This window comes from Simochromis diagramma, unplaced genomic scaffold (assembly GCF_900408965.1).
Source record: "Simochromis diagramma unplaced genomic scaffold, fSimDia1.1 OVJJ01000822.1, whole genome shotgun sequence".
Lineage (NCBI taxonomy): Eukaryota > Metazoa > Chordata > Actinopteri > Cichliformes > Cichlidae > Simochromis > Simochromis diagramma.
The window spans coordinates 1611311-1633261 of record NW_024387520.1 but is presented as its reverse complement, the minus strand read 5'-3'; the positions used below and the strand labels follow the sequence as shown (position 1 = coordinate 1633261).

General features: G+C 38.8%; 2 protein-coding genes across 5 annotated transcripts; both read right to left on the bottom strand.

Moving 5' to 3' along the window:
* Positions 1 to 591: 591 nt before the first annotated feature.
* Positions 592 to 16879, bottom strand: morc2 (MORC family CW-type zinc finger 2). 4 transcript variants are annotated; one of them, XM_040019669.1, is made up of 29 exons: positions 16626 to 16879; positions 16156 to 16242; positions 15894 to 16048; positions 14908 to 14961; positions 14759 to 14793; positions 14591 to 14659; positions 14386 to 14476; positions 14187 to 14295; positions 11201 to 11360; positions 10998 to 11109; positions 10401 to 10526; positions 10235 to 10314; positions 10067 to 10149; positions 9724 to 9809; positions 9384 to 9524; positions 9140 to 9294; positions 8645 to 8773; positions 8446 to 8551; positions 5757 to 5889; positions 5549 to 5632; positions 4439 to 4690; positions 4080 to 4322; positions 3448 to 3561; positions 3112 to 3169; positions 2901 to 3039; positions 2637 to 2804; positions 2443 to 2536; positions 1581 to 1769; positions 592 to 1480 (listed from the first exon to the last, which is right to left on the bottom strand). In XM_040019669.1, exons 3-29 carry the CDS (start codon positions 15959 to 15961, stop codon positions 1412 to 1414), a joined length of 3147 nt encoding a protein of 1048 aa, XP_039875603.1. In that variant the 5' UTR covers positions 15962 to 16048; positions 16156 to 16242; positions 16626 to 16879; the 3' UTR covers positions 592 to 1411. The 4 variants fall into 4 exon arrangements, with proteins under 4 accessions (XP_039875603.1, XP_039875601.1, XP_039875605.1 ...); XM_040019667.1 differs by having other exon boundaries at positions 16156 to 16239; XM_040019671.1 differs by lacking the exon at positions 3448 to 3561 and having other exon boundaries at positions 16156 to 16239; positions 16626 to 16868.
* Positions 16880 to 16988: 109 nt separating this feature from the next.
* On the bottom strand, positions 16989 to 21805 carry zgc:158398 (uncharacterized protein LOC568894 homolog; the record flags this gene model as incomplete). Its single annotated transcript, XM_040019805.1, has 8 exons — positions 16989 to 18243; positions 18609 to 18749; positions 18839 to 18980; positions 19100 to 19199; positions 19288 to 19549; positions 20127 to 20319; positions 21089 to 21168; positions 21698 to 21805. Coding segments are annotated over 8 exons (1047 nt in total), but the record flags the coding sequence as incomplete, so codon positions are not given.
* Positions 21806 to 21951: the final 146 nt, after the last annotated feature.

The following is a 21951-nucleotide window of genomic DNA, read 5'->3' as shown; positions in this document are numbered from 1 at the left end:
ATATAAATAAATATAAAACATCCCTTTTAGTTATGTTTTTTGTAACTGCGTTGACGAGATGACTCAAAATAAACAAAAAAAAAAAAAAGTGTTTACGCTCATTGTTAATTTTTTTAAAGCCAATGAACCTGTTATAGTTCATGAACGCTAGCTTCTGCACCTCCTAGCAGATGGCAGGAAAGGAAAGATTTTAGTAGGAAGTGGACTCTGTTGTGTGTACTATTAGCTAAGCAGCTTCCACAACATACTAAGAGATTGTGCATCCAGTCAGGTTACCTTCCACTGTGAAGCTGGACAGACTTGTAAGAATCCCTGTAAGAATTTTCTGGCGTTTAAACCTTGTGTTTCATGTCTCATTTATATAAAATAGATCCAAGAGTAGAAAAAAACGGATTGAAAATGGATTGTTTGTAAAGACAAAGATAATCCACAGAACACAGGGCTCTAAGCACCACCAACAAAACTAAATTCAAGAATATTTACTGTCATGGCGACAGAAATCCCTTCCTGTAACACTATAATTTACTTAAGCCCAAATGTAAAATTTCCCAGAACAAATACTTTATTATACACCACATACTGACCAACATAATGTGTTGCTGAACCAGTTTTATTGTTCCAAGTAAAGGTTTGTCAAAAATACATTATCCTTTGTTCCAACGAGAACATAAAGACTGAAAGCATGCACCGTTTAATAAAACATTTCCATGATGGGTTAAAAATCTGTTCAAAAAGAAGGACAGAGGCACTGAATAATTATTAAACAATTCAGCAGTTAACCATTTTTTTTCTTCCCAAAATGAACACAGAACAGTCAAAGGTTAAATGAAGAGGGAATTTAAAGGAATAATAAATGTACTGATATAACCCAGTATGTAGCTCCTGTTTATGGATGGGGAATATCTCCCAAACATAAAAGATGAACCCGGTTTTCTGTCCAGGTTGGAGAACACTGATGTGTTTTTAGTGTGCAAAAATAAAAATAACTGTTTAACTACAGGCTGCAATACAGAACAGAGACGAGTTAAGCCCAAGTCTTTAGTGTGAAAATGTCACCTGACAATGGACCAAAATGAAGAAATGTAGTTTGTCACAACAACAGTTGACTATATAAAAGAGCATACGCTGCAATAAACATACAAATTATTTAACAGCTCAACCAGGATAGCATGTTTTAAACATAGATTAACAGATGTAAGAGGGTAATAAAAAGGGACAAAATAAAACCACAGGCCCAGAGGCAATCGACAGTGAGAACCTAAAAATACAAACCGGTTACAAACTGATTCAACACATGGAGGGATTAATGAAAACAAACCCCAAATATTCACACATGAGAGTGGGTCCATGGAGACTTGAAATGATGACCAGTTTGTTAATGTTCACATCTTTCATTTGATTTTGGTTTTCTTTAATCACCCTTTGTAAGGAGGTCTTCTATGTAAGCATCAAGTTCATCATCTGTGTTTATGTCAATATCCTGTGGAAGGAAAAAAGGCACGATAATCACTCACTTTCTGCAAAGGGGGGGTTTATCAACAGTGTGCACATGATGAGGAGCACAGATTAAGAAGTGTTACCTCTTGTACTTTCTGCAGAAGGGCCACAATGTTTGTTCGGAGTTTCTGTAATTTCTCGTCTGCCTCCTTTAGTTTGAGCTCAGTGTTGTTGTTTTTCTCCTCCACAGCTTTGGCCCTGGCATCAGCTCTGCTCTGGTATGAATTACACAATGACTGCAGGCCCGATTCATACTGCTGGAAATACTCTTTCTATATGCAGGAGGAAAAAAACCCAAAAACAAATCAGTGGGAGAAGATCTAGTTATTTAACAATTTTTTTTCCATCTAGTTTCATCTCACACTAAAAGATCAAACTTTTATCCATCTAGTTTCTGGCACTTATCCAGCAAACTAAGCAGAGATGACCAGCCTTAACTCCTTGGCCAACTCCTCCAGCTGGTCTTGTGAAACACCGAGGCATTCCCAAGCTGCAGCGGAACCCTGCACACTGCAGCGGAAGACCATTTTCACTACAATCTAATTTTTCCATCAGACTTGTGGACACTGATGAGGTGTGAAAAAGTCTGGCTCAAGTGTCAAAGACGGTGGTAGGTAAGTAGACTGAGCAGACATTTTGGGTTCCCAAAGATGATCAATTAATTTACAGTGACCTCCATCAATTTGAAACTTGGTGGGAACAGATCAACCAGTAAATTCAGTTCTACTTTCACTCTTTCTTCATCACGCAAGACTGATACAACAAGCACATGATCCCAGCTGCCATAGGGCGAGAGGCATGGTGAATACAGAAACAGACAACATTCACATTCATATTTATTTTTGCTGTGCTATTTAAGCTTCTTTTTCTTGCATCTTTCTGCTTAAATTTAGCATTCTGCTTTTGCTTTCCGTCACAAGATAGAAGAAGCTTTTATTATCTCACCAAAGGAAAGGCAACCAGCTCCTCGGCTGTCATGCTATTAACATCGTCCTTTGGGATCCGAAAAGCAGGAGGAAAGAAGTAACGCAGCATTGTTCTAGAAACATCAAGAGCACGATAAACACACAGCAGTTATGAGAGTTACAAGACTTCAATAAAGAATGATAACAACATTGTAACCATTGAAACCAGCTCACCTCAACATGGTGACCAGGCTGTCAGTCACCTCTCGGCTGGTTCCTGGCTGAGTAGTGTCTGGCTCCATGGGTGCCGGACCCTTCTCGGTCTCCTGCTGGGTGTCAGGTGTCTGAGAGATTGGAGATGGTGGTCGCATCAGCCGGACTTCATCGCTACCCTTAAATACCCTTTACAGAGAGATCCATACATGTATAAGATTCGAATCACCTGCCATGTCATCAAAACATGTTTAGAAAGCAACATTCACACAGACTGCATCTTACCATCGATCTTTAGGGGTGGACCGAGGTACGTAGTCAAATTTAACTTTCCAGCGAACACTTTGTTTATTCGCCTCAACGGCGATGACTTTGCCCGTATACCACTCCTTATTGACACGTACTTCGACCAGCAGACCCTTATCTGGAGAAGAAAATACTCATTTTCCAGTTCTGTATTTGATTCACATCAGTAGAGAGTGGACCATCATCTCACCTTTCTGAGCATTTTTAGTGTCGTTTTCTGGTTCCTGTTGTAGAGCTTTATCGGGTGCCTGTAAAAATACAAACAAAATATGACCACAACAGTTTGAGAAATCACTGAAAAGGCAGTCGGGTTAGATACAGTCTTCAACAACTTAGAGGTTGAAATGAATGGCATGCTTGGTTATAAAGAAACTGTTATATATTAATAAAATGATTGGTTTTGTTTTGAAAGAACCGTTAATCTATATGAGCTGAAAAAGTAAGTGTTGATTGTTAGAAGTTGTGAGAGCAGCAGGCAGCCCAGCTTGATTCGACAGTAGAAGAGAGAGGGACCCAATAAAGCTACCTTTTCTTTAGCCCCGTGTGTAGAAACGGATTTAGGGGCAGAGGCTGGTGTTGTTGGTGCCTGCCGTGTAGGGGCAGACACTCCTTTCTTCTCAAGTTGAGAGTGTGTTTTAACCTGCAAGGTCAATAGCAAAGGGGTTCTGATCGGAGGTTCAGCAACCTGATGGACCACCCAGGTATGTCCATGTTCCCTTAGTGTCTTAAGCAGAAGTCTAAGATACTTTAATTGCAGCTACTTTGTGTTCAGACACCATAAAGTAAGCGAGCAGTACGAGTAAAGCTTTGCTCCAATAAGCAGCTAATTAATTTAAAACTGACAGACTTTACCTGAATTAATGCAGATATCATAATAATGTTGAGCATACAATCACTTCCTAGTCCATTCATTACCTTATCCACATCCTAAAATTTATTTCTCAGAAAGCAAAAGCGGGAAAATGTGAGCAAAAGCAAAAGTCCTTTGAGCAAGCTGCATGCTGAACACGCAGGATTAAGGTTTGTGCAGAATTACTAGTGCTCTCATTTCACACCCCAGGTTAATCATCTTGTTTTGATGTGCAGTTGTTTTTCAGAGCTGTAATACATTTTCAGCAGTTACAAATCTGCACTACAGTTTTTGCCTCTGTTCTTTACCTCATCCAACTTTCCACGTTTGGGAGGTGGGGCCTTCTCTACGACTTTGCCACGGTTAGTGGCAGCTGCAGCCATCTTGGATTTTTTTGTCTGTGGTTCTTCTTCACTCTCCTCGCTGCCTTCTTCTTCTTCTTCCTCCTCCTCCTCTTCTTCTTCTTCTTCCTCCTCACTCTCCTCCTGCTCTATTATTCTCTTGCGCTGTCCAGCAGCTGCTGGTTTGGCAGGTGAAGCTTTGGCGGATGCCTATATGAGGAGACAGCTTTCAGTATTTTAAACTGCTTTATGGTAGGATTTGTACATGAAGCCATATGAAATACTTTTACAACAAAACCTTTTCTTAAATCAAACCTGTAACGTACCCGTGAGCTGCGGCTGGGTGGAGGTGTTTTGGCAGTAGCTTTGGGAACAGGTTTTGCTGCAGATGGAGGAGGTTTTGCTGCAGCTCTGGACCTGGATGGCTCAACCTTTGGTGGAGTTGGTGGTATGGCTGATGTTCGGGTGGGCCGCTGAGAAGCACTACGTCCTGGTGGGGCACTCGGGGCATTTTTGAGGTGAGCTGGGAGTGGTGGGGAGCGTGGGCGTGCAACAGATCTTTCAGAAGACCTGGTTGCCTGAATTGTTAACGTGAAAGGACACAAAACTAGTATTTGAGTATGATAATGAATACATTTGAACAAAGAGGAAAAAAAAAAAAAGGAAAAAAGGATCACCATCAACAGCAGTGTTTGTCTTTAGTCTGACCCTTTTACAGCGCAATTAAATTGTTTAAGACTGAACATACAAAACTCCTTTTTTACATTTTCAGTTCATATTTACATAGAAAAGGAAACATACAGTTCATCCAGAGAGTATTCCCAGCATTCCACTTGTTCTACATTTTGTCATGTTACAGTCTTATTCCAAAATTGATTGGAGTTTACCAAAAGACATCCGAAGGACTCTCAGACGATGAGAAACAAAATTCAAAAATAAATCTGTACCAAGGATTGAACTCTTTGGGTCTGAATGCCAAGTGTCATGTCAGGAGGAAACCAGGAACTGCTGTATGGATGGCCAGTACCATCCCTACAGTGAATCGTGGTGATGGCAGCATCATGCTGTGTGGATATTTTTTGGAGGAGAAAATCGGAGATGAGTCAGAGTCTTGGGAATGCAGTGACTTAAAAGAAATCCTTGAGGATAACCTGCTCCAGAGAGCTCTGGACCTCGGACTGGGGCGAAGGTTCATATTCCAACAGGACAACCGCTCTAAACACACAACTAAGCTAACAAAGCAGAGGCTCCAGGACCACTCTGTGAATGTCCTTGAGTGGCCCAGCCAGAGCTCAGATTTAAACTATATTGAACATCTCTGAAAGGATCTCAAAATACCTGTGTACTGAAAATCAGAAATACATATACGATATGCCGAGAGTTAACTAGTAGAACTAGTAGAAAGACAAGAAGAAGAGTTTTTTGTTTGTTTTTACCTGAGAGGAACTCTCTGTTGGTTTCATGCTAACCTCCAATGGGAGCTTTCTTACATCTGCCGCAGATTTGATGGTGCTGGTTTTCTGGCAGGGAACAAACAGAATATACATATGCTGTGGTGATAGACACAAACAGAGAGATTTAAAAAACAAAAAACAAACCAAACACAGACACAGAAACACAGACAACAAGAGTTGGACAGGATACCTGCAAGGCCTCCAGCTTCTCCTGCTGCTGTTTGATTTTCTCTGCTAGCTCTTTTTGTTTGTCTTCAGCTGTTAGCTTATCTTTCTTCAAAACACCAGATGGGAGATTCTGTTTCTGTTCAGGAGCGTCACATCTGAAAACAATTTCCAAACAACATATAACAATATGTGAACAATTTATATAGAACATACAAAATATATTACCACACTAGTAGGTACTTTCTCATGGCATAAGCACTTCAGCTAATACATTATTCAAAGTTCTTTTGTTGTTGTTGTTTGTTTATTGCTGCAGAATCTCCAACTTCCGGTTGGATTTGAACTCCTCTTAAGCACTATCAGTGCATAGGGTTTTTCTTATCACTAGAAAAACTGAGAGAGGAAAAAAAAAGTGGTATGCTAAATATACCCTGACATTTTGGTCACATTCGTGACTGCACAACAACCTCATCTGTAGGCACAAGCAGCACCTGTGGCAAAGGTGAAGCCAATGAAGATTTGCTATATTTACACTTATAACTGAAGTGTCATTTATAACATCGGCTATTTGGAGGATACCATCAGACACCAGTACCTTCAACTATGGCACAGTTGAAGAGCTGACATGAACGATATGATGATATGAACAGTGTTACAAACAAGCTATTTAACCCCCCCCCCCCCAAAAAAAAAAAAAAAAAAAAAAAAAAAAGCTGTGTGCTTGTAGGGTAACACATAAAATCCCTCTGAACATTTTGTGTGTTTAAAATATTTTTCGGACTCACCTATTTTTCACTGGACGAATTTGTGGCATTTTGGTTTTTTTTTCGAACCAAGCTCGATTTTTCTAATCCGAATGAATAGATCTCACCAATCAGATCACTGCATTTGGTATCAAGCGCACTCATAGCTGAAATTGCACACTGGTACTGAATCTACAATGATATGTAAATAATAATTACAATAATAATTTCACCTCAGAGAGCAAGATGCTGCTCTGGGGGTCAATCAGCTCTGCTAACATAAGGTCAAATTGCCCCACTGACATCCTTTTACACATGTATGAAAGCCACAATATAGCTTCCACTCCAAGATCAAACCATCATATTCTTCCTGCTGCTGCTTTGTCATGAGAACTGAATGAACCCAGAATCTCTATTTAGGAACATCAGGACCAGCTCATCATTGCTTCATAACTAATTCTTTTTTTTTTCTTTCTTTCTCCAAATTCCTTTTTTAGGGCAAATTTTCCACAAAAATGCATCACATTCAGTGTGTATATATGTTCGGATCCGTAAAATTAGGAATTTGTGTCGCTTTTTGGCAACGCGTTTAGTGTGTAACGGACTTCAGTTGTATTTGCCAAGTATCATCAATTTCTTATTCTTTCTTTTATTTTTCAATACCAAACCGTCATAAAGCACACAGAGGTAATAATCTTTTCCTTTTTTATAACATACAAAAAAAACATAAATGGGATGAGTACCTGAATACCCCCCACTCCCTCCCAATAATGTAAAAATGAGTATGTTACAGAGAAAATGAATTGACCCATACAAAAAATGCAAAACCCATACAATAAATAAATAAATAAGTAAATAAATAAATAGGAAAAAAATAATAATAAAAAAATAAAAATTCAACAATAACATAGTGGTACGTATCCTTATAGTTTAATATTAACATCAACATCTGCTAGCCTCAAAAAACAAGGTCTTAACATTAATCAATATTGATATAAATCTTAACCAATATTAACAATAGCAACAATATTAATATTAATAATTACTTGCTCCTTGGTCGAAACAAACTAATAATGCTGGAATATCTTTAAATAAAGTATTCTTATAAGGTAGAAGAGTCACTGCCGGGAATAGCAGAAAAATTTGTCATATGGTGGACTACAGAGAGATTTCTCGTGCTGGTAACTGGTGAGTAAAAAAATCTACCCGACGAGCCTCTGATGGAGGATTTTATCTTCTCCAGTTTTAAGAGTCCTAAGATATCCTGTAGCCAGACTTTAATTAATGGTGGCTGAGATGATTTCCACAACAACAAAATTCTTTTCTAGCGATGAGAGAAGCAAAGGCAATAAGGTTATTTTGAATAGCTGTAGTATGAAGGTTATTTGGTGGTTTGCCAAATATAGCGATATGTGGAGTCGGAGTCAATTTTATACCCAATATATCCAAAATTATTTTGAAGAATTGATGCCAAAATTCAGACAACCTAGGGCACACCCAGAACATATGAGTAAGATTGCAAGGTATCTGTGAGCATCTGTTACATTTATCATCAAATTTATCTGGGTATAATTTTGAGAGTTTTTCTTTACTGTAGTGTAATCTGTGGAAAACTTTAAATTGTATTAATGAAAGTATCATCAATTTCTGTTAAGACCATGGCCCTCTCCTAAGTGGAGAACAAGATGATCTTTATAACATCCACTCAGTAGTTTAATGTCAGCTTTATTTATTTTAGTTGCTAAGATCATATCATCACTGTGCTGCTGTAAATATTTCTGCTGCTTCTGAATAAAGTAACAATTCAGTTGTATAATTTCATTATAACTCTGTTCTAAATTATACTAAAAACAGTTTTTTAGCAATCAAAAATAACCAATAAGTTTAATTAGAAACTTGATAACCGTTTTGCTTAGTGAGATAAGATAAGAAAATGAAGTTATCTGAAAAAGCTCATTGTGTCAGTACCTGTCCTGAGTGCTGTCAGGGTTCATGAGACACACCCAACTGTCTGGGTAGCGTTTGTCCACTGCATCCATCTGGAAAGGCAGCGTTCTCCACTTTAAACATTTATCTTAAAAAAAGAAGAAAAAGCATAATCAGAGAGTGAGTTTTCTGCAGGAAGCTGAGATACTGCATGTCCTCTAAATGTGTGTGCTCAATTTACCACACTGAATAGTAAGTGGTATCTCCATGGCACGGCGTCTCTTGTATCTCAACTCTGATGATGGAGGTGCAGACCAGCTGGCAGACAGATATCCAAACTCATCCCAGAACTTCACTATGCCTTTCTGTGCTGCATGACAAACACAGATGCAGATGTGAGATCAGTTGATACAGTTGCAAGTCATTTGCTATAATTAAAATAAGTTGAACCAAAGCTGAATTTTTATTTAGGGAAGGAACCCTTAATACAGCTAAAATGAAACTTATACTTCACCTCTGACTCAAACATTTCTCAATCCAATATCACAGGTAATATCACCTTAAAGCTCCAGCAGCTAATGGTGATTACAACTGTATATGAACTGTCTAACACTCTAGCAGGATAATGTATTAATCATGGAACATGCTTAAAACTCCCAGCAGTATGGGGGGTATTTTTACTTGTAATTTGAGGTGCAGCAATAAACAGAAATCCAGCAACTTCAGGGAAGCTTACCAATGTTTGTGTCCTTCCAGTACTGAGCCAGATGCTCCCCCATGGATTTTAGTAAATGTCGATACTCTTTAGCATCCGCAAAATCTTGTTTGTTGTGAGTAGGCTCTAGAACTAAATATGGGACATCCACTACTCCAACTACACCACCACATGCCCTAAGACACATGAACCAAATAGTTTAAAATTACAACTTAATCACTTGCTCATTTCCTGCCATTTTTCACTTTTAGTGCATTTTACTTACATGCCTCCCTCCAGTTGAGGACCAGTCTTTTCATACATCTTAATGAGACGAGAGCAGTTGTACACAAACATCCCATCCAGGTCCCTCTGTTCAATGTTCACTCCAAATATAAAATTCAGCTCCTTGGGCTCCTTTAATGCTCTGAAGAACAAGGAAGAAACATAGATTGGTAAGAAATACATTTACATAAAATTTAGATGCCAAATAATTTGGTCGGCAAACAAAATTAATGTACAAATCTTATCTTGAGGCATTTTTTAATATACATTTCCAGCCTAACAAAGGAACAGAATTTTAGCAGCCTACAATCTATAAGGTTTGCCATTTTTGTTAATCATACTTTTGTTTGGCTTCAAGAATCCTTTTTTTCATGTCAGCATCCCTTCGCAGCATCATGGCTGCATCTTGAACTTTTCTCAAAATTGCCTGATGGAGTAAAAGGAGGGAGACAAAGAAGAAATTTAACGTCATCGTTTTTTGGTTGTGAATCAACCACTGAATCATGTCAAAGTACACCTTTTCTTAAATTTCCCTGTTTCTTTAATAATTGAATAATTAAAACACTTTGATGTGTTTGTCATTAACTGTTGCTTTACAACTAAACTTGCTTTGCCCAAAACCCGTTTTACATAAACACTACACATCTGCACTTGACAATTAACCAAAGGTTTTTCTTAGCTTACCCGTGAGTCTTTTGATAGGTCCTCTCCTAATCTGGCCTCCAAAGCCATGCGTTTACTCTCTGCCTCTCTGGCCTTCTCCTCCGCTGAAATATACACCACATATTATTCTCACATGAACTAAAGCTAAAGCAAACTTTAATTAGCAGGATTAATAACCCACTATCTCACCAATCTTTGCAAGATGATCAGCTTTCTTCACTTCTTGCTCAGCACGGGTCTTGAACCGAGTTGATGAGTATTTATAACACCTTTAAATAAAACAGAAAGTCCAATCAAAGTGTGAACACTGGAATAGACAAGTTACAGAGAGTCCATATGTGCGTTACTATATTACCTTGGTTTATAAAGACAGCACGAAAGTCTCTTAGTCCTGACTTTATGACCCTGGATAAAAATCCTCATGCGTGGGTCAATGTACAAAACAGCAGCGTATGCCCTGAACGATCTTCTCTCTGGCTTCCTGTGAACAAGAAGTGGTGCATTAGACATGCTATCATCAAACTATTTTTACTTTGTGGTTTTCTGCCTCCTCCAACTAGTCAACTTGCAGGGCTCTACCTTTAAACAACGATAAATGATCAATATTAAGCTGAATCACTATTAGCTTGCCAATAAAAATACCCAACTCAACTTAATATTTTAAATTAATATTATAAATTCATATGCTAATGCCATAGAGATCCCTTGCTATATCCCCTGTGGATAAACAACACCCCCCAGCACAATCAGCAATTATTTGTGAAGTGAAGTCATTACAAACATTTTGATTTTGAAATTTGATCACCATTAAGTTTGAGTTCATCCTTGAGTCCAGCTGGACATTTGATGAAATTTTAAACTGCTTTCTGATACTGAAGTAAAAACCACCAAAATCGTATCTGTGAGCCACAATAATAATGACATCACAACTAACAGTAACAACTGTACTTACACTCCTTCAGCAGGTGTCCCAGCCATCAGTATGTCCTGGTGGTCCGTCTCTACATCCAGCTCTGGTTCTCCATTGTCCATCAGCTTCAAATTATAGATTATCACTAGCGTTCCTATAGATAATATAAAATAACACACCAAAAGTAAGTAACAACATGTCAATTTGTCAGCTCTTCACATAGTGATGCACATTTAAATGCTTACCGCTGTTGCCTTCTATTTTGTTGAACTGCTCCATCAGCTGCTTTTCATTTTTAAAAGGCGAGTATTTGAAGATCAGTTCGGTCTCTATGGCGTACTTTTCTGGATCAGACGTCAGCGGCTCCTTGGTCTTCATATCCCAGGAAGGAAGAGGCACTATCACCTGTAGAGGGAGGGGGATGAAAACCCTAAGTAACCCAGAGCAGTTAGCTTTCCACATGTTTTGGAATCTGACAAATGTAACCTTAAATCAGTTTGCTGGAGAGCCACGTGGTTTACATTCCACAACATGCTGGGTAAATAAATCCACAAATGACAAACTACACACATATTATGACATATTACACCATGCCCTTATTTGTTTAACAAAAACTAAGGCAAAATGCAGAAGCACTGTCTACTCCGGTTTTAGAGCCAACTTTCAGCATTTCAATCAGGCTGAGATCTGAACTTTGACTGGACCCTTCCAACACTTTGATTTGTTTCCTTTTTTGGTCATTTGATTGTAGATTTGCTGCCATGCTTGGGATCAATATCGTGTTAAACGACCCAGTTTCAACCAAGCTTTATTTTTTGGAAAGATGATCCTAGAATACTTTGGTATACAGAGGTCACCTCAATGAGCCCGAGATGCTCAGGTTATGTTGCTAGAAGACAAGCCCAAATCATCACCCCTCCACCACTGTGCTACGCAGTTATGAGATCTTTGTGCTCATATGCTGCATTTGGTTTTCATTTGGTGCTGTGTATTATGGTCCAACATCTCCACTTTACTCTTGTCTATCCCAATGACATTGTTTCATAAGACTCGTGGTTTCAGAGGTAAATGTGCAAATCTAATCTGAGCCGCAATGTTTATTTGTTTTGTTTTAAGAGAAAGGAAGCTTTGTCCTGGTATCTCTTTCAAACGGGTCATACTTATTTTGTCTTCGTCTAATTGTCTGGTCATGAACTTTAACATACTCAGAATCTGAGATGTAGCTCTTGGTTTATTTGTTTTTTGCAATTTCTGAGGATTTCATAGTCTGACCTTGGTTGCAGTGTAGTTAGTTTCTCACACACTGCTTCTGCATTTTTGCTTAGTTTTTTTTTTTTTTTTTTTTAAACAGTTTAATATAACATATGTTCAATGTCATATCATATAAGTGCCTTGAGGCGACTTTTGTTGTGATTTGGCGCTGTATAAATAAAATTTAATTGAATATCAGATGAACATGTTTTGCCCATCTGAGGTTTTATTTAGCTAATTTTACGACCGATTGATTTTATTATGTCCTGATGCACAAAACTTTACAAATGAAAGTGTATCCTTTCTTTTTCACATAAATGTAGATCACTTTTTTACATCCAAATCAATTATATACAAAAATGTATCACTGAGCCACAATTAGTAATCATTTCATCCGTTGTTCCAATCTTCCATTAGGCCAGTGGTTCCCAAACTTTTTTTGCTAGGCCCCCCTTTGTTTTACAAGAAAAATGCCCCCCCCCCGTGCACAAACACATCCTCCAACCACATACACCCATATTTTGCACCATTGCGGTTTATTTCACACCTCAAACATTTAGTAAACAATTAAGCAAATACAAGTAAACTGCAATAAATTACAGGTAGCAATAAACTACTAACTCTTTTATGCTACGTCCACAATTACACAGGTATTTTTGAAAACGCAGCTGTTTCGTTCACACGTAAACGGCATTTCGAATCAACGAAAACTGAGATTTTTTAAAACTCCTTTTTTGCATTTACGTGTGGACGAGGAATACAGAGTTCATCACGCAACGTCAAAGGTATGTGCCTTTTTTCATGTCACGCTGTGCGCCACGTTATTGTTTACATGAGATGAATTGCAGAATGGCAGATAGAGACAAAATACTGTTAATCTGACTATCTTCAGTTTTTAAACGCTTACATATACACACGCAGTTACTGTCCCTCCATTTACAAAGGCAGAGGCGTCACGGTGTAATTATTTTAGTATTGTAGTTGTTTTTTTCCTGTGTAATAATATTCAACATTGCTATCAATACATTTTTCAAAAAATGCCTCTCTGTGCAAAATGGGTTCAAAAACATTGAACACAACACAACAAACTGTGGGATACTGTTTGTCCGTGATTTGAACCGGGGGACAAATCATGGCAGGATCAGCCTGATATTATTTGTATCCCACTGTAACTTTACTGTATAAAGAGCTAACATCTCCAAAATGTCAGGAGTAGTTAGTCATTATGAGAAGTGTTTGTGAACTAAAAATCAAGAATGTGGGATGTTGTTTGTCCGTGATTTGAACAGCCCAGCGCTGCTCCCGACGAAGGGAAAACCAATTCTGCAGGGGAGACCTAAATTGGCACTTGTGCAGGTGAAACCAAAGGGAAGATATGCTTCACCATATTTTCTAGTCTTTGGCTTGGAAGGAAGATGGTTTGGAAACATATTCAGCGATGCTTCATCTCCTGCTTTACGTTTGTGTGGGCGCCCCATGCTAGCAGTGTCCAAGCGTTTTGGGTTTTTTTTCCCCTTTTCATTCCGCGCCCCCTCTGCAATGGCTCTGCGCCCCCCCCTAGGGGGTGGGCCGTACACTTTGGGAAGGTCTGCATTAGGTCTTGATTTATGCTATAAGATATAAGATTGTTGATATGACTGTGACAACCTTTGGTGTTTTAAATTTATTTAGAAGTTATCTAAATTTTAATATTACACAATTTGCATTTTGCAGTGCTGTCAGTTTTTGTTCCATTCTTTGTATTTGTCCAGGGATTTACAGCATTATTCAAGTAGGCTGCTGTAAAATTTCAACATGTTTCTGAACTGAGCAGAGAGCACGGAGTACTGTTCACACAGACTGAAAGCACACACAAGCATGAACACACAGGTGTGAATATCTAGACACGTATTCAAAGTACACTTTGAAATGAATGTGCGGTGAGTGGCTAAAGCGTATCTAACAAAACTCGTCTCTAAGCGTTTCATGACTGCCACTGACCTCGTCCAGACCCTCCTCTTCATGGAAAGTCCTCGACAGGAAGAGGCAAGTCAGCGTGTCGTTCTTTTTTGTGAACAAAATAAAGTCTTTTCCGATGCGCATAGAGCCCCTGTGGAAACACACAAACTTTGTAAATATGGAAATGCTGGTGTACCAACTTTGTGATCAATACCAGACAGGAACTGGAAAAACAACTCACGATTTTAGTCCGTTTCCATACTGGCCAATCTGAGTGGACTCAGGAGACCGTTTGTTTGACTTTCCAAACTGAATCACATGGGTTGTCTCACCTAAGAAAAAAGCAGTTTAAGGACACAAATTATACACTGTATGTAACCATTGGCCTACAAAAACAACAATAACCTTGCTTTAAATTTGCTCTTTAATCATTTAGTCACACTTACTTGGGTCCATCCCAGTACCATCATCCAGAAAACAAAGCATGTAGCCACCCCTCAGCTCTGTTTTTTTTTCTGTCACACAAGCAGGAAGTCAAAAGACAGATATGAAAAACAATGACTCACTGGATAAGTTTCAGTATATGAAATTAGATATTTTACTCTGAGGTCTACCTGTGTAGATGTCTATACGTGTGGCATTAGCATCTCTGTGAAAGAAATAAAATATATGAGATTTTCTAGATAAAAGGTATCAGGTTAATGCAAGTTTTCCCATACTCGATAATTTATTTAAAAATTGTGCTGTGAATCATAACAGGTACCTTGAATTGTCCACAAGTTCTGCCAAGGCTCCAAATAAGAACTCATGTGTTGTCCTAAGAGTTAGACCAAATATTCCATTAATAGAGTAAAAACTGACAAGGGAAGCTCATTAGAGAACAAGGACACATGGGAGATGCTTGGTGACAGCATCTGAACTCCACAGATAGCAAACATATGATTATTATTCTGTTATAAAAACTGTTATTTCTCAAGTCTGCTGACACGTGTCAGCATAAAATGAAGAACTATCAGTTAAGCATGCATTTCCTGGTTAACTGTAAAACTATCTGCTCAGCTTCAAGGACCGACTATCCACAGTTCACCTGACAGCTAACCACTTAAAATGAATTATCATTATAACAAAAAGAACAACCAAAGGGTGCTGCGACCTACTTTGAATATAAACCACATATACGTTGAACATTACATACCACAGAAGCATATACCAAACTTGTCTTTTTTTTCCTGAGTCATTACTGATCAAACTGAGTGATAAATGTCTGCAAGCAGCCGATATCACATGATTTTTTTGACAAATAACTGAAGCAAGCACATTTAGCTTCATTGCAAAATTTGTGACGTGTCTATACTCTGTTCTAAGTGCATAACAACAAAGAGCAAAAACAAAAAGAGTAAAAGAATGGTAGCAGCATCAGCTATTAAAATAAAAACCAGCATAGGTTTTGAATTGTGAATGCATACAGACAGAATGGAAAGTATTACTCATGGAAGGTAAAGTTGTTTTAAATATAAAATGACATGTAGCAAAATGAGGGAAACGTGCTATAGTCTTTCTGGACTATATCTTATTTTCTATTCAACAACATTGCTGGGCATCTTGCAAAAATAAGTAGGTGAGGTGAAGTGGTGCAGTGTATTGTGTGTAGGTGGTTGCTAAAGTTCTATCTTTAAGGCTAACTAGCTGTAACTCTGTGTATCGTGAAGTTCTTACGGGCAAATCAATTCCCAAAAAGTTGGTACTTACGAATTTGTGTGCAGGTATTCAAAGGTGAGCTGAGCCCTGCTCAGGTTGCTGTAGCTAGAGTAGGCCATGGTCACTCACGATTGTTAACTAGGTACTTCCTGGTAACCTCCACGTCTTCTTGCTGACTGACCAAGCCCTAGTTCAGAGCTTTCATTCTAAAAAAGGAAAGAAAAGATCAAAAATACTGTTGATTTGCCTGCGTGTATCTTCAATCAATTCACTGACATAACGGAAATGACATGACATTAGCTAATGTTTATACCTTAGAACAAGTCAGAGGAGACACTCCTGCGTAATTACAAGTCACCCCGCAGGTGAAGGTACCAGCAAGTAACACGTGGGAGGCCTGCTGAGGAACAACAAAATGTTATGATTAGGCGAAAAGAGCGTCTTTAGGCACGGCTTGAGCAGCGAAGACATTAACGTGCATTCGTTTGAGAAGAAGTCAGACCCTTGCCTCGCTGGGTTACTGTAAAATATGACTAAGTCATGTTTGGTTAAGAACATGACATCAACAGTTCAGACGTTTTGCTGCAACTGTTATTAACGGCATGCTAACATTAGCAGCTAGCCGACATTAGCGCAGGAATGTTTATGAGGAAACGGTAGCTAGCTAGCGTTACTGTGGGAAGATGAAGCTAACGTTAGCCGTATCAATTCCTTTCTGCCAGACATTTTCAGATGACCTCGACTTTGCACGCTATAGTTAGTCCAAATACTTCATAACGTTACGTTTTGTTTTCCTTGACATAAAGCAATCCCCGAGGCCGCGAAGAATCCAACTACCATCAACGTCGATGGTTGGTTCTCTAGTTTCCCCTGATCTGCGATAATCCCGCCTCTATTTTTCGATAATCACCCAATAGCTGTGGACAATAGGAAGGCACCGCGTTATGATTCTAAACCATGATTGGAGGACATCTCGTTACGTAACAAAAGAGCATACCGGTGCACCAGTCTGCTGGCGCCTAGAGAGACCTTCAGAAGTTCATTGCGTTAAGCTCATAATCTATACTTTTGGGGCCATAAAATCAAAAGTATGCTCACAGTTAAAATACAAACAAAAACACACTGACAATTCACCTTAACCCTAAATTTTATTTTAGCTACAGCAGTTGAAATGCTGATGAAACATTATTATGATTATTTGATAATAATTCTTCTACAGACATGTACAATATTGAATTACTATCCATCCATTCGCTTCCGCTTATCCTTTTCAGGGTCGCGGGGGGTGCTGGAGCCTATCCCAGCTGTCATAGGGCGAGAGGCGGGGTACACCCTGGACAGGTCGCCAGTCTGTCACAGGGCTCCAGTCTGTCACAATTGAATTACTAATTTTACAAAATCCTTATACGTCCTTTCTTTCAGACACTTAAGGAAACATTGAATGAAATTAAAGAAAAAAATAATTTCCTCTTCGATTTCTGTTTCAAGAGGCCTTATATCAGAGAGAAATATGGCACTCACATAAACCTAAAATTAAACCTTCGTGGTGGTAAATCCAAAACCTTCAGGTGGATAGAAAGATATTTAAATGATGCTTAAAAATAATTGCACAAGCAAAATGTATTTGAAGTTTTAAATGTCACTAAAAACTGATGTCACTCACCTTCACATTCCCCTTAGCTTGGCTTTAGCCTTTATTGACATTACAGTTACAGTACAATACAGTGCTTACTGTAATACCTGTGTTTGACACTGACAAATGAATCGCATTAGTCAACAAAACAGCCCAAGTAAAGCTATTCCCTCTACAGCAAAGAAACATGTTTGAAACAGCATGACTGCAGTCATTTGTTGCTGAGAAGCGTAAAATCCTGTAGAAAAACAGTTCATAGCACTGCTAATTTCTACACACACACACTCTTTACAGTGCCCAATGATCTGTTAATACTTTGTTATTAAACAAATATAAGGCAAATATAATAGCAATTTTAACCCACATTTCATCCATTTTCTTCAGTCTTGAGCAATGTCTTCATCACAGCCTTATCATAACATTTTTGTCTTTTATTTTGAAAAGCACATCATAAATAATAAATTATAACTCATTTTCTACCATGGCCATGTTTCTCAAAATGATTTTACATATTGCACATTCGTAATGTAGCAAAACTTGTGAGAGACAGATAAATGGGTTCAAACTGTTCCAAGAGAGGTTGCTGTACCCTGACTTTAGTCCCAAGTATGAATTTAGGAGAGCTTTCTCCAAAGCAGCATTATACAAATATTTTCACAGTTAGTAGTACAAACAACAAACCAGCTTCTTCTGTAGGCTGTAGTTAGGCGTAGCCCTCTCTTTCCAACCATCAACTGATTTAATCGCTCAGCTGTCTATTAAGGGTTCCTGTAAATAAAGTAAAGTAGCAAAGTTAGGTTAAATAATCTGTATGGATTTCTCAGTAAAAAGGTTCTACCAGGACAGGGCTCCCTGTCCTGGTCGTTGTGTCCTTGGGCAAGACACTTTACCCTACCGCCTACTGGTGTTGGCCAGAGGGGCTGATGGCGTGATATGACAGCCTCGCTTCTGTCAGTCTGCCCCAGGGCAGCTGTGGCTACAACTGTAGCTTGCCTCCACCAGTGTGTGAATGTGAGAATGAATGAATAATGGAATTGTAAAGCGCTTTGGGTGCCTTGAAAAGCGCTATATAAATCCAATCCATTATTATTATTATTATTATTATTATTAAAAACTGAACGATCACGACTTACACTTTGTTGGTTCAGTCCATTCCATTGGTTGCGGCGTTTTAGTGCATGTGGTTGACAAGCAGCTATACAGAGCATCAAACAAACTCCAAGGAGACACACACTGAAGTCCAACAGATGTTGCACTGCCACACTCTGTTCCTCCTTTAGAAGTAGGAAATAAATGAGGGTACAAAACAAATCTCTGAATTGTGGCTAAATCAGCTATGCTGTTCAAGTGCAACATACCGTACCTGTGTTAACATGACTGTAAGAGTGGTATCATCCTTGAAGTTCAGACTGTAGCAGGTTGGTGATGCTGTAGGCAGCTGGTTACTTGCCTCCACATAGAAGGATGAAATATTTTTCTCTGACTCAGGGCACTCTGGAGGACGACTTTATTAAAGTACATAACATTTATGAGTTTTCTGACTTTTTAGGTCACTGAGGAAAAGTTGTAGTTACACTGTAATTAAGTTAAGAAACATGCTCTTTACAGAACATGATAAACTTACACACTTGTTGGCAGGAGGTCACTTGGGGCACTTATAGTGAGGCAGGTGTAGCTACCATTGTCAGATAGAAACTCTAGTGTCAAATTAACATTTTCATTGCCTGGGGAGTAAAAAATTACAATCAGAATGTAAGGTGATAAAGACTTTCACATAATATCACACCCATAGCACTCCATGGCAAAACTAACCTCCAATAAGCAGCTGACTGGCTCTCAAGGTTGTATGTAGACTGAGATCTCTCAGCGAGACACTCGGAGAGCTGGAAGTCACAAGAGCAAGAGGAACCTTGAGATGTAAATGGGTGACAGAAGAAGGACTCTTTGCTGAGTTAACTGAGGTCTTTCTGTCCTCTTCCTGCTTGATAAGAGGTGATTGGACTGAGGAATTAAGCTCATTTGCTTTCACACACAGGTGGAATGTTGATAAGGAGGACAACACACGGTTCCAGTCCTATGAGAATAGTAAAGTGCACAAATTACACACAGATACAATCAGGGCACAGAATGTGTGGGTATATTCAGTCACAGCCTGCACAGCATCATGTTTCCTATGCACACCAGCACCAATTATCTATTTAGAGAAGGCATGGAGGAAAATTAGCTCAGTTTACTAAGGAAACCTACTATACTCATTCCCAGCTCCATATTGTTATCTTTGGACTGATCTAAAGTTTCTTTGCATGAGTCACTGCTCTAAAAAAATCCATATTTGTCTGACATCAGGCCTTGATTCATTCTCAATCTGAACCCAGTCATTTTAACTCCCCTATCTTTAAGGTACATTTCTTCTGATTAATCTGATTAATTGCTCCTCTGTATAGAATATTTGAGCCTCAAAAAGAACCAAGAGTAGAAAAAAAATTGATACAGAGAGCTTAGAGCAGTCTGCAACCTAGGTTTTGACACAGGTTGATTGCACGTAAATATTTGAAACTTCAGCCATGTTTATTGTGCATCCACTACTCTAATATATAGATAACAGAAAAGAGCAAAAACCCAAAATTGCTATAGTTAAAATTACTCCTCACCTTTGTTATGTCAGGGTTAGGCAGAGTGTGAGTGTTGCTGTAAAAACTAAGGCAGATGAATGAAATAGCCAGAGTTAGCAAACACAGGAAAAATGTAGTCCCTGGAGGATTCTGTGACACATAATCTCTAAGATTAGTCAGCGGCTGCCAGAAACCCATCATCAGGCTCCACAAACAGCAGAGATGTGGCGAGCTGTAAACAGAAGAGACAAATTTCACATAACTTAAGTAATGTACCTTTTCATTATTATTAGGCAAGTTCAATACATCTGTTCTTCATAGAGGAAGACAATTTCAGTAGGAAACAAATGGAAGAGAGCCTGGAGAAGTAGAAGTATGCAAAGGAATGAAAGTCAGTAGAAGAAGAGAGAGTATGTGTGTGAATGAGAAGTAGACAGGTGGAGTGAAAGTGAAGCTGCAAGGAGCAGGGGTAGTGAAGGTGGACCTGTGTAAATAGATGGGGTCAACCATTCTAAACAACAAACATTGCAAAAGAGAGGTGAAGAAGAGAGCACATAGAGACGGCAGGATGGAGTCAAGTTTTAGGGGTGATTTGTAACAGTAGGATAGCAGCAATAGCAGAAAGAGAAGGTTTACAAGATGCTAATGAGAAATGCTATAACTTTGGTTTGGAGACAGTGCCGCTAACAAAAAGTCAGAATTGTAGGGGGCAGAGTTACTCAGAGTGACCACAGGGACAATTCATGGATTCATATATACATGCAGGGGCAGGGGTGTGACAGAGGAGGATGCTCGGGTCAGAGTAATATGAGGCAGATTGGAAGTCCTAAAAGGAGAAAGAAGTCTGTTCAAACCCACTCCAAAATGCTTTTAGCAGAGGTGGGTGCCTATGTCCCACATTTTAGCCAGTGTTGCCCTCTTGGCTGTTTGACCTTTACTCTCCAGAATAATCTCTGTTCAGACTTTGGCACTGGGAGACCAGAAAGTTTATCTCCACTCACCTAACATCTAAATGTAATCTTCCTTGTTGGGAACAGAAAGCCAATCTTGGTCCAACAGACAGGCACCCTGTAGTGCAGTGCTACAGATAGTGTACATAAATAGATATAATCATAAATATATACACACAACAACTTTGGCATGAACACACATGCTCTGTATTGCACATACATTGCACAGATTGCACATATTGCACAGACATCGTGTATGAAGCAGTTAAACTTTTCTAATGAAAAATATTTGCATGGATCACCTAGTTATGTTCATAGTGAGCATTAAGCTGTAGAAAATCTGTAACTTTTATTGTGGAAATACTATATAGCTACTGCTTAACAAAACAGGATATTCGGCATGTCTTTTCTCGAGCGGACCTCGTTTTCAACATAACCACATTTAGTTTGAGCAAAGCTGAAAGCACGTACTCTCTGTCACGTGACTGTAGACAGTTAAACGCTTACTTATAAAAGAAGAAGACATCTATGTAGTAATTACATTAAATCAATACTCTACGCAACAGGAGACGTACAACTAGTCTAACAACCAGCTCTACTGGCAAAGATTACCGCTCTTATGACGCTAACTAGCTAGCTTTCTGAAATTTAACGTCATACCTCGAGCTCGTATGCTTGTTCACGTCTCCGCGCTTGGTAAAATACACCGGAATAGTTTCTTAAAGACAAGTAAACAAAAGTTCGACATTTAAGAAGGAAGTTCAGCAGTTAAATAGTGACACGACACCGCTGTCACTTTACGACAATACACTGCTATGACGACAACAAGAACCAGATCACATGACTTTAAATGGGTTTTTTAAACGGGGGAAAAGCAAGGACACAGCAACAGCAGATATCATTATTGTTATCTT

Bases quoted from the DNA above. Each gene is read 5' to 3' on its own strand.
- morc2 (XM_040019669.1), bottom strand. From the start codon at position 15,961: ATGGCCTACTCTAGCTACAGCAACCTGAGCAGGGCTCAGCTCACCTTT. The intron at 4,691-5,548 runs GTAAAAACAAAC...TTAACAATTCAG, and splicing joins CAACAGAGAGTTCCTCTCAG to GCAACCAGGTCTTCTGAAAG. The intron at 1,481-1,580 runs GTAACACTTCTT...TTCCTTCCACAG, and splicing joins TTCTGCAGAAAGTACAAGAG to GATATTGACATAAACACAGA.